At 39.6% G+C, this 12,564-nt stretch overlaps 1 protein-coding gene across 5 annotated transcripts in view; it reads left to right on the top strand.

Annotated features, from left to right (window-relative positions):
• ITGA8 (integrin subunit alpha 8) overlaps positions 1-12,564 on the top strand; it is a 189,226-nt gene that overhangs the window by 113,933 nt on the left and 62,729 nt on the right. For all 5 annotated transcript variants that reach the window (XM_032622802.1, XM_032622803.1, XM_032622804.1 and 2 more), the window contains exons 21-22: positions 5,829-5,921; positions 10,478-10,557. In XM_032622802.1, coding sequence (XP_032478693.1) covers positions 5,829-5,921; positions 10,478-10,557 — 173 coding nt within the window. The remainder of the gene's footprint in view (positions 1-5,828; positions 5,922-10,477; positions 10,558-12,564) is intronic.

Genomic DNA, 12,564 nt, shown 5'->3' on the forward strand with positions numbered 1-12,564 from the left:
TACAAAATTCTCTGTGCACACCGCTAGTCTCATGACTTATGTTTTGACTGAATTATCTTCTCAGTGAAAAAATAACCCAGAGGAGCAATAATCAAGTATCTTTGACAGTTGTAAAATCATCACGAGTTTCTGTTGAAGAAATTTGTAGGAACATATCACTTAAGAATAATTACATGCAAATAATACATAAACAAACAAACAATGAAGCTCAAGTATGTTATTTTAAAAAATGTTCCAGGGTTCTTCCTATATTTTTATTTCAACTCCTTTTCTGTCACTGCACCCCAGACTTTGTTAAACAAAGCATCTATTCAAAATATTCTTCTTTTAGCAAAACATCTAGTTTACTGTTCACTGTTGGGTGGAAAACACAGGAAACATTCATCATTTCTATCTTTGGCTTTAAACATTATAACAGACATTATCTATAATCTCCAATGAGTCTTTAACTGTTTTTCCTCCATCAGTTTCCCTTGGGCAGAATTTGGTTTGACATGACTAAGCCACATTCTAATTCCTTCTTTGTTGTTAAGCAGTTTGAAGTTTGTGTCTCTTTTTATTTATACTTGGTTCAAGTTCTTTTTTTTTTCTTTAAAAATTTTCTCTCAAGGGGAAAAGTATGAGGGATTATCTGATTGCCAGTTTTGTTGTTCTTTGCCTAAAAACATTCATCTTTTCGAAAATGTAGATGCTGATCATCTCTTTCTCTGGAGACCTTAACGGAGCCAGCCTTTACAATTCTTTTCGGTGACCTTCTAAATTTTTCTAGGAATAAAGGCCCATGTGCTCTATCTTTTTATTATTATTGTTATAAACTATATGTAACATAAAATGTACCATTTTAACCCTTTTGAGGTGTACAGTTCAGTGCCACGAAGTATAATCACATTGTCGTGTAACCATCACTACCGTCCATCTCCAGAACACTTTCATCACCCCAGACTGAAACCCTGTACCCATGAAACACCAACTCCCTCTTGCCCCCTTTCCCCACCTCTGGTACCCAGTGTTCCACATTCTGTCACTATGAATGTGTCTATTCAAGGGACCTCATACATGCTCCACTCCTCTGTCTCAAACTACCTCACATGCAGTACGTCTGGAACTAGACGTCATCTTCCCACACTCCTCCTCCCTCTAGTCTGTCTCAGAGAATCGTGCCAGTCTCCACCCAGTTTCTAAAGCCTAAGTCAGTCCTACACCTGTCCAACCCTATCCTCTCTCCAGCTCACTGCCACGGTCACTGCCTTCCTCCAGGCTGGCACAATCTTCTTCCAAGATGGCTACACCAGTCTCCTAACTCATCTCCCCATCTCCCAGCCTCCAGCCCCTTCCCTGCATGGGAAGCTCTCTTTCTTTCTTTCTTTTTCTGGCTGTGTTGGGTCTTCGTTGCTGGGCTTTCTCTAGTTGCGGTGAGCAGGGGCTACTCTTCGTTGTGGTGCACGGGATTCTCGTTGCAGTGGCTTCTCTTGTTGCGGAGCACGGGTTCTAGGTGCGTGGGCTTCAGTAGTTGTGGCACACGAGCTCAGTAGTTGTGGCACACGAGCACAGTAGTTGTGGCTCACGGGCTTAGTTGCTCCACTGCATGTGGGATCTTCCGGACCAGGGATCAAATCTGTGTCCCCTGCATTGGCAGGCGGATTCTTAACCACTGCACTACCAGGGAAGCCCTGGGAAGCCCTCTTTCTAAAATGCAAATCTGACCCTGTCACTCTCTGGCTGAAAACCCTCACTAGCTTCCCATTGCTTATAGGATAAAGTCCTACAAAGCCCTGAGATGACTTATGAGGCCCTTAATTACATCAACCCTGCTGACCTCCTCAGCTTCATCACGAGTCTTTGCTTCCTTCCTTTACCTCCCACCCTAGTCCTAGAGGGATGGAATTTCTTTTCTGTTTCTGTAATACCTATGCGCCCTCCCGCCACAGAGAGCTCGCACCTGCTGTTTCCTCTGTAACTCTACTCTCTCATCCCCTTTCCCCAGCTTACTTCTTACTACTCACCCTTCAGGCCTCGGCCTAATAACGACTGAGGCTGCTGAAATTCACCAGGCAATTGCTATGAACTGGGCTCTGCTCTGTGCTCTTGCAAGTATTCAATTTACTTAGTCCTCATAACAGCCTGATAGAGAAACAGTAAGGCTATCATTTTCCCTGTTGTATAGATGAGGAGAAATTCAGAAACATGCCCAAAGGTACACAGCTATTACGTAGCAGAACCAAGATTGACACCTCAGCTGTCAGGTCCAGGCCCGTCTTCTTAACCACTGAGTTGCCAGGCCCCCTATGAGGTTATGTCACTTCCTCCAGGATGTCTTCTCTGATTGCTTACTTCTATGTGCCTGTCCTCCTCCATCACTGTGAATTTCTGCTCTCATGAAACTTAACAAACTGTACTAACTGTGTGTTTCCAGTGCTTGTTACAATTGCTTGTGATTCCTTATTACGATTCTTATAATAATAGGACATTTAAGGAGGACAAGGGTGTTTTTTTTTTTTTTTTTTTTTGATCAGTGCCTGGTAAGTGGCAGGTACACAGTAAATATTTTCAGTGAATGAATAATACTCTAAGAGCTATAAATGGAAGAGAACAAGATAGTCCCAGGAAGAGCTGAGGAAAATAATCTAGAAGTATCTACAAAAACAATCATTGTTTCTCCCACTCAGAGAGAGGAAATAAAGGTTAAAAAAAGAAAAAGGGTGAGGAATCTGGGGAGAGAAAAGATCTCTGATTGATGTGAAAAAGCTATTTCTAGAAAGCTGGGGAAAAAATGTACATATGACTTTCAACCTTCAGATAAGATAAAAATATTTACTACAGAAACCAAATCCTTGAATTATATTCAAGGGACACGTGGGTATTTTGGAAAGCTGTTGCTGAGTTCTTTTTTTTTTTTTTTCCTGTTTTCAGGATTGAGTTAGTAATCCTAACACAAAACATCTCTGTACAATTAGAGTTAGTTATGGATCCTTCAGAACTTGAATACATGCTAAAGCTACCTTTGAGAAAGAAAAATATTATCAGCTTTTGGAAAATATGTTTCTTACCTCCTTAGGAGACTAACATGTCACTCGGGTTATTTGGAAAGAGCAGGTATTAAATGCTGCCTCTGAATATCAGAGATTTCATTTCTTTCTCATGAGTTAAAACACACCTTTCAATGGCTGATGGCAGGAAGAGGGCTTTATACTCAGCTGTGTGCTTGTCCATTTCATTTCAGGTTCCTCGTAGGAAAGGTTGGGAGCTACGTTTGCTGTGTATCTCCTGACACCGTCTACTGCTTTGTGCTGGATGTTTTTCTAGGCCCTGGAAGAGAACAGATACAAAAAACCCCCTGCTTGCTTAAGCTCTTTTTCTTAAAGCGTATGATTTACCCACAGAGCTCTTGACTTAGGTATCTGGGGTTCATTTGCCTTTTCTTTGTTTTGGTTTTGGCTCTTGGTTTTTCTCAACCATGTGGAAAGAATGGAAAGGAGGTGGATTCTGAAACTTATCCTTGAAAATTCACATGACTTCCTTAAATGAAATTTCGATAGAGCTGACCGACGGATAAGTGGTCCTCGTATTTGGAACCCTCTTCCATGGTCCTCTCATGGGGTCCTTTGTGAAAGTCCTCAGTTTGCAAGCTTATCTTTGGGAATGAGGCTGACAGGTAATATATCAGTAGCACTTAACAAGTTAGAGTGAAATAATGGATGAACATATGTAGCTATTACCACGGGCAAGAGCAGGGCCATAGGGACATTAGGTTTTGAAAGATGGAAAGGGGCTCAGGGTGGAGATCCAGATGTGGATTTCTAGCCTGAAGACACAAGGGAGAGCTGTGACCAGAGGACAGGAGTCCAAAGATAAACCTCCTTTACTTTCCCCTCCGTCGGGTGTAACTTTTTTTTTTTTTAATGCTACCACATAGAAATAACTTTTAATTCTCTCCACTCAGTTTATATATCCTTGCAGACTATTTTCTCTACCCACACATACACACCTCCATCTCTACATCTACATTTCATAGACTATCTTTCCAGATCAACACTCATAGATATAACACATCCTTTGTAATTCTGGCATAATATTCCACTGTAAAGATCCATTAATTTAAACACAGGAACATTTATAATAACACAAACATAGGCAATAACTCCTTTTCCACTAGATTTCACTGTTTTCCTTTCATTTGTTTTGCCCATAAACACAGGACAGAAGACTAGAAAGCAAAACACCACAATCTCAGTTTTTTCCACTAACCTGGAACCAGTGTTGAATCACAACCTTGTTCTTGCTAAAATAAACAGTAGTTTAAACACAAACACAGATGCTGCAATAAATATAACCCTTATTTTCCCTTGTGTACTAAATTGCCATTATGGTACAAATAACAGGCTTTGGCAATGAACTCAAAAATGCAGTTTAAGATCCAGATCATCTCCTAAAATTATTCTTTGAACCTCAGAGAAATCTCCAAAATGAATGAACAATAACCTAAAAATTATTCCTGAGCTATGAGATGCTCAGGTGCCCAGTTAAACAAAGCAGTGTTCAAGAACTGGGGCCCAATAAGAAATACACTAACACCACCTCATGCAATCAGCAAAGCAACAGTCTCCCCAAATTTTCCCCTTAAAAATTACATCATCCTCAAAAACTTCAAAAGAGAACTATCATATGATCCAGCAATGCCACTTCTGTGTATATATACAAAGGAAATAAAATCAGTATCTCAACTGATACCTGCACATCCATTTTCGTAGCAGCACTATTCACAATAGCCAAGAGGTGGAAACAACCCAAATGGCCATCAGTGGGTGAAGAGATGAACAATATACAGTACACACATACAATGGAATATTATTCAGCCTTAAGGAAGGAAATTCTGCCACATACTACAACATGGATGACCCTTAAGGACATCAGGCTAAGTAAAATAAGCCCGTTGGCTCTAACCTTGAGAACTTCTCCAGCACACAGTTCTAAGTGCCTCTTCAAACTTGAGTTTTTATACATTCTCATCAGAACAGGATATGGGGCAAGACGGGAGGTGAAAAGCAGTGGGTAAACATAAAAAAGTGTTCTCTTCCCATCTTAAGTATTTATAGGATTGGACTAAGATTGGGTGTGTAATCTCAAAATGGAACCATGGTATGGAGAAATTTGTGTCCAAAGCAATTCTCTTGCAAATGGTCATTGCGTTGTAGGATAATCTATAATATACATCTTGCTGTCATTTCATGTTTGCAAAAATTAATTTGTTTAGTTATGTTTAATTATCCATGATCTTCATGGCCCAAACTGAACATGAACAGTAGTGCAAATCATTTCAAAAATGTTCATATAAATAGTCTGCTAAGCATTTTCGCCACTTCCCTGGTGGTCCAGTGGTTAAGACTCAGCGCTTCCACTGCAGGGGGGTGCGGGTTCAGTCCCTGGTCAGGGAACTAAGATCCCACATGCCACGCGGCGCAGCCAAAAGAAAAAAGAAAAAAAATATGTGTGTGTGTGTGTATATATATATATGTATATATACATATATATACACACACACACACACACACACACACATATATATATATATATTCTACTAAGCATTTTCTTCCTCAATGAAACACAACAAATGTGTTTACCCATACAACATGTTTCTTCTTAAAATTAAACTTTGGTCTTTTCTCACAAGCTTCTCTTCTGAGGTGATGGTCACACATGAACCCTTGGGCTCAGGCACTCACACAGGTGTTTGAAATCAAGAGAAGCTGCCTGGCCCACAGCATCGCTTTTGCGGCAGGATGTCGTTTATTCCGCCCCTGACTCCACACTGGTGTTCCTTCCCGTTGCAGGCACTGCGACCACTGAGCTGTGAGTACAAGATGGACAATGTCACCCGAATGGTGGTGTGTGACCTTGGGAACCCTATGGTGGCTGGAACAAACGTAAGAGAAAACCAGATGCACTTAACTGATTTCCGTCTAATTGAATTTTAAAGAGAACTAGTGGAGAGCACCCCCCCAGTTAGCACTCAGCAATTTAGCACCTGGCAACTCAAACCAATTAGGCAGGAAATTCCCAGGGTGGTGGGATTTTGCATCACAACCCCACACTGAGTGGACAATCTGAGCTAAAATACACAAAATGATGAATACTTTCATATGCCTTTTTGTGTGTGTGTGTGTGGTACGCGGGCCTCTCACTGTTGTGGGCTCTCCTGTTGCGGAGCACAGGCTCCGGACGCGCGGGCTCAGCGGCCATGGCTCACGGGCCCAGCCGCTCCACAGCATGTGCGATCTTCCCGGGTCAGGGCACGAACCCGTGTCCCCTGCATCGGCAGGCGGACTCTCAACCACTGCGCCACCAGGGAAGCCCATATGCCTTTTCTTTTGACGTCAGTCTTACATGTCTTCAGTCTCAACAAATCTCTAAAAACTATTTTTTTTACTACAGATTTTTTTCTCGAGTATTTTTTCTTTGAATTTCACTACAAATGTTTTCTTTGAATCCAAGAAGAACTACGATGTAAAGGATTTAAGAAATAACAGAATTAAGAATTTTAGCAAAGATGATTAAACTTTTACTTTAGATATACCTCCCATGTGAATATCATTCACAGTGTTTTCCTGTTAAAATATTACCATAATCCAGGTTTGAAAACAGCTTTACCAGGTCTGTATTTTCCATGCATCTTACTTGATAAAGAATAATGCAGAAAATTGTTTATAGCAAGAAAAAAGAAAGGATCAATCATGATCTGTAACAGGCTTATGAAAGAATAAGGAACCTTCTTTTTCTTTCTTTGTTTCCAGATTTAGGAACTTCCCATTCAGGATTACTTGTGGTCAATAAATTCATTTTATACCATTGCAGTTTAAGTATACACAGAGTAACTCCTTGTAATAAATATCATAGTAGAAATCATTATTTTATGGAGTCATAAATCAGGAAAAAAAACCTGAAATCTGAAAATACTACATAATTAAGTGTTACAAATTAAACATATGTATTCCTCTGTTTTAAATTAGATGCTTATGATTCATTGATAATGAAATGGCCTATTTGAAAAAACCTTCCTGGAAATGTGTAAGTGTGTAGGTTTGTATTAGAACAGCTTCCCAAAGCGTCTTCCAAAGAGTGTTAATCCTTTGAGGCAAGCCCTTAAAAGGGAGCCCTATAGTCACTGCTGAGAATCATATCCTCCCCTGGGACATTCAGGTGCCTGTTCCATTTTGAAGGTGCTGAGAAGTTCTGCAGTGAGGAAACCTTCTAGCCCAGTGTTTCTCATATTTATTTGAGCCTTTGAAACTGTCTATCCAGTAACACCTGTTCCCAGTTTATAATCTAGGATACTGTGCTAAAATAATATGTTTGCCTTTTTATATTCTAAATTGATTATCATTCCGTTCATCCTGAGTATTTAAAAGATATGCCAAGCTGTAGTCTAGTAAACTCACTTCTTGGGTCAAAAAAGTAAATATTTAAAGGAGAGGTAAATGTTTATAACAGATTTTTATTAACTAACATGTATTGATTGCCCTCCGTGTTATAATTCCATCACTGGGTGTTTTGTGTGTGTTATCTCATTTAATTTTCACAACTACCAACAATCCTATGAGTCAGGTATTTCTCCTGTGTTATGGATGAGGAAACTGAGACCCAGAGAAATCAAATGAGTTACCCAAAGTCTCACATATTGAAGAACAGAAACCAGGATTCGAACCAGGCCTCAACAAAAAGCCCACGTTCTAGCAGGTCTGCAAAAATTGGATAAAAACTAATGAATAACAGATGAGATTTTTCAACAAAGCCATGAAAGATAGAATGGGATGTCTAAGCTGAGATATTAGAACATTTTTCTTTAGAATCCTTTTATCTAGAAGCTAATAAATCCTTTGACTAGTTTTCAAGAAAAATTCAGCCACCCAATTTGATAGGAAAAGGTCTACCTAAGGCCAGACAGAAATGAACTGACATGGTGGTAATGGTGTTAGCGTCTGTAGGTGACCGGGCACTCATTCCTTTTTCAGTATTAAAAGTGTTATATCCAGACCAGAGGTCATCTAAGGTCATCAATAACTAAGGATAATCTTGGAACAAAAACTGGACACCAGTGTTGTTCAAAGTGGAGGGTAAAAATGGCAGTGTGGTCTTAGCCACAAATGTGAAAAGATGTCAATCCATTTTACCAGCAAATAATCTTTAGAAGTCAAGGAAGTAAATTGTTTGTATTCGTTTATCTCTGAGGTCTATAGTAGAAGAAACCTAATAGCTTTCTTATCTCACCCTTGAATGCCCTTAAACACATCAAATTTTATTGCATTCTGTTTTGTTATAAAATGCTTTGATTTATTTACTTCTTCATCTTGTACTTCTAAAAGAATACTCTTAATGGGTTGTAGTAAAATTCCAACTGTAAAAGTAGTCCTAACTATTAAAAAGCATCACAAATTGCCAGGGTTAATTATCCCGGTCCTGATATTTTTTAAAAAGTAGTTTTCAAGTGACTTTTTATTTTAACAAAGCATTCAAGGTTGTATTCAGAAGTTTACTTCTGATTTGTAAGTAGTAACATCATTTTCATATAATAGCTTTAGTAATGTAAAATATTTATATACCGCTAAGATTTGTAAAAATTCACAAAATCTCTCTAGTAGGATAATAATAAAAAAAAAAAAACAGTGGCTCAACAAAGGCTCTTTAGAATCAATGCCCAGAGATCTGGCTTTTGGTTCTAGTTAAGAACATATGTCTCTTATCAGTATGAAATTGTCACACCTTTAGGGTATCCTCATCTTGTGCTGAATAATAAAAGACCAACATTAAACAGGCCTCCCCACAATATAGTAAGCTCCCCATCACTGGAAGTGTGCAAACAAGGGCACACTCTTTTTCACCATTTTTAATTACACCCCTTCTATACGCCTGGTACTAAACTAGAGTCTGATAATATCGAGATGAAAATGTACAATCCCCATTCCATAAGAAACTTAAAATTTAGCAACATTATAGGTTGAGTCATGGGTGAGTAGCAAAGAAGGAGACAAAGAATAAAGAGAACATTTCTGCCTGACCTGGCCTGTGGGCTTGGAGGGTGTATTGCAGGAGGATCCCTTGTCCTGAGTTTTGATGCATGAGTAGGAGTTCTGCAAGTAGAAAAAGCAGGAAAAGACTTTAAAAGTTTCTAAAGAAGAGCGAAGAGCATGTGCAAAGCCCCAGAGGTCTGACAGAAAACTGCACATTTGGAATTATGAAGGAATTCATCCTGGCTGGGGCATAAGGATGTATAGGCTTAATAATTAGGCGCACCCTAATTATTATCCCAGTTTCTCCATTGATCAGCAGTGATACCTTGGGCAAGTCACACTGAGATGGGAGAATACCTGTTTGTAGGAATGTTTGGAGCAATGCAATGATATGGTTGGTATATGTAAAGCCACCAGGTATGGCTTGCAGCTCATTCGGTAAGGGCTGGTGAAATGATGATTTATGATAAAAATGATGGGTTTATTATGAGTTCATATTATTACTGGTTCATAATAACACGAGTTTGATTGCTGGTTTGATTCTCATAGCGTAGTGGCTATGAGTTCCAGGTTCTGGAGTTGGCTTGTAGCGATTTCAGTTCCAAATCTAGAGTTTATTTGCTCGGCACCTGGAGCAAGGCACTTAATCTCCCTAATCCTCAGATTGCTGCTGGACTGTAAAATGTCCGCGTTCACCATACACCTTGTAGCGTGGATGTTGTGATTACATGAGACATTGCACATAAGGCTTAGTACAGCGCATGAGAGCCTAAGTAATATAATTACATGTCTTAGCTATTATTTTTACCTCCTTATTTATATTATCATTGGATTCACTTTCCTCCAGGTTTTTAAAAAGCTCTTTTCAAACTATAAAAATATTAAGAACAGTTTTAAAACTTTGGAAGAGAAAGAAAGGTGGAAAAAATTATCCATACACTCACAACTTTAACTGCAGTGTATTATCCTGGTATATTTTCTTACAAGACACCCTCACTCCTGTACAGTAATTTTTCCACTGGTAGCCTTTTAAAACCACAGGTGAAACCATGGCACATACAACTTTGCAACCTTTTTTCTTTTTTGACCATAGTTACATTAGAAGCATTTTCCACATGGCATAGGCTTCACAGATGTAACTTCAATGATGACCTAAATGTCCATCAAACAGAATCATCACAGTTTTCTAAATCACTCTCTTCTCGTATATTTAGGTTGTTTTTAATTTAGCACATAAAGAAGGTGGCAGGAAAAGAGTTGATAGGAGGATAAATGAAGAGAGGGAACCACAATGTGTAGGGACTCACATCGCCTGGACCCCAAAGTCTCAGCTACCCCAAGGTAGAAGCAGAAAAAGGGACAGCAGTCTAGGGTGGGGATTTGCAGGGATGACTTAAAAAGATTTCTGTGCTGTGTATCAGGTTCCTCCCATGTAATAAACTTAGTGTCTTGTGATTTTTTTTTTTTTTTTTTAGTCTTCTCTGGGCCTCCGATTTGCAGTTCCACGACTTGAGAAAACAAACATAAGCATTAACTTCGATCTCCAAATCAGAAGGTTAGATCTTTACATGCCTGAAATACCATCAGCATTCAGTAGTAAAGAGAATCCATGGTGAAATGAATGCCCTCATCAAGCTCCTTCACCTTAAACTTTCTTCTGAAATTAGAACCCAGACGTTCACAGACCATTTTTCCTTCGTTTCTCAGTTATTAGTTATTTCATTTTTTTTTCATTTTCTTTTCTATTTGTGTGTGTGTGTGTGTGTGTGTGTGTGTGTGTGTGTGTGTGTGTGTTTGTGGCTTTTGAAGAAGAGATCCATTCTGCAGGCCAAGGTGTGACAGTAAAATTTTGTCCTGAGCACGCTCCCACCCCACCTGCTCCTCCGTCTTTCCTCTTTCTGATGCACATGGCTTTTCCCACCCCGCACCAGTACCCCTACCACATCCTGCCATTCTCTCTGCTGGGGGTCAGCTAATCCCTGAGAACATAATTTCTCCACAAAAAGCATAGATTTTGAGCTTGCGATCTTGAAATCTAACTTTTCAAGGATGAGTGAGTCTCTGATGGTTTAATTGTGAGCAGCAAGGCAGGACGCAGGTAAGATCATATATTCAGAAGGCAGGGCCTTCTCTGGCAACTCTAAGCCAAACCCTGAAGGGAGCTGCCCCTTTTGTCTAAGGCTGACTCTGCCCCACGATTCAAGCGGGACTTTACCTTGTCTCTGTCTATTCTGTTTGCTCCTTCATGGCTGAAAATAATATTTCATGAGTTAAAAGACCTACAGAGAGCAATGTGTCGTGAGGGCCAGGGGTTCCCAAGGGTGGACTTAAACCCTTCAGCCAGTAAGGGAATCAATGTAATGGCTCTAGACCTAGATGAAAAGAAAAGGATACTGAATGGAATATATCAGAGTTCATGAAAAATTCCTTTCAGATACATGTAAATGTGTGTCATAAGACATCCTGTAGGCTCTATATGTATACATATACATGCACACATATGTATTTGTGGGCTGCAGTTTTAAACGTGTGAAAAACACTAATATAGACAGCACATGCCCAGCGTGTTCAACCCTTATTCTAATATAACAATGTCTCTGAAGTCAGTACCTACAATTTGGTTCTCAAATACTGGTGTGCAAGAGGACTAATCTCTAAACTTACCTCCTGTCCTGCAAGAAGGAAAGTCGTTAGAGCGTGATGACTTTTAGAGAAATTACTTTACACAGTGGATTACTTTCTAATAGCTACTTCAGTTAGAGGTTTACGAGTTTTTTTTAAAAAGTATATAATCCCGGACTTCCTTGGTGGCACAGTGGATAAGAATCCGCCTGCCAATGCAAGGGATGCAGGTGCCATCCCTGGTCCATGAAGATCCCACGTGCCGCAGAGCAACTGCGCCCGTGCACCACAACTCCTGAGCCTGCGCTCTGGAGCCCACGAGCCACAACTACTGAAGCCTGTGTGCCTAGAGCCCGTGCTCTGCAACAAGAGAAGCCACTGCAATGAGAAGCCCGCGCACCCCAACAAAGAGCAGCCCCCGCTCGCCGCAACTAGAGAAAGCCCGTGGGCAGCAATGAAGACCCAACGCAGCCAAAAATAAATAAATAAAAATTTTAAAAACCTTATATATATATATAATCTCTATAAGAATGTAGTAGATTTTTAAAATCTGCAACCTGTGTCACAAACCATAACCCCTCAACTTTGTGACAGATTTCTAGGAAGGAAAGTTTTCTAACTTAGGTGTTCTTGTCTGACCTTAGTCAGTTCTTTTTCGAATTTAACTTAAATATTTTCTGCTGAATCTCAGAGATGTTAAAAATTTTACCCAACTTAGTGATGGGATACAGATGGAATGAATTCATCTATCATACCCCTTCATTTTACCAAAAGCTTATTAAATCATTTCTTTGTATCTATGTAAATGTATATTTTCCAAGAGGTTCAGGTAGTCCAAAATATTTTCATTTGGAAAATCTCCTGTTTATATTTCTAAGTTTTCAGAAAAGAAAAAGAGAAAAAGAAAAAGCACTCCATAGGGAAGGACCACCATCTCTCC

This window comes from Phocoena sinus, chromosome 2, assembly GCF_008692025.1.
Source record: "Phocoena sinus isolate mPhoSin1 chromosome 2, mPhoSin1.pri, whole genome shotgun sequence".
In the NCBI taxonomy this organism is placed as follows: domain Eukaryota; kingdom Metazoa; phylum Chordata; class Mammalia; order Artiodactyla; family Phocoenidae; genus Phocoena; species Phocoena sinus.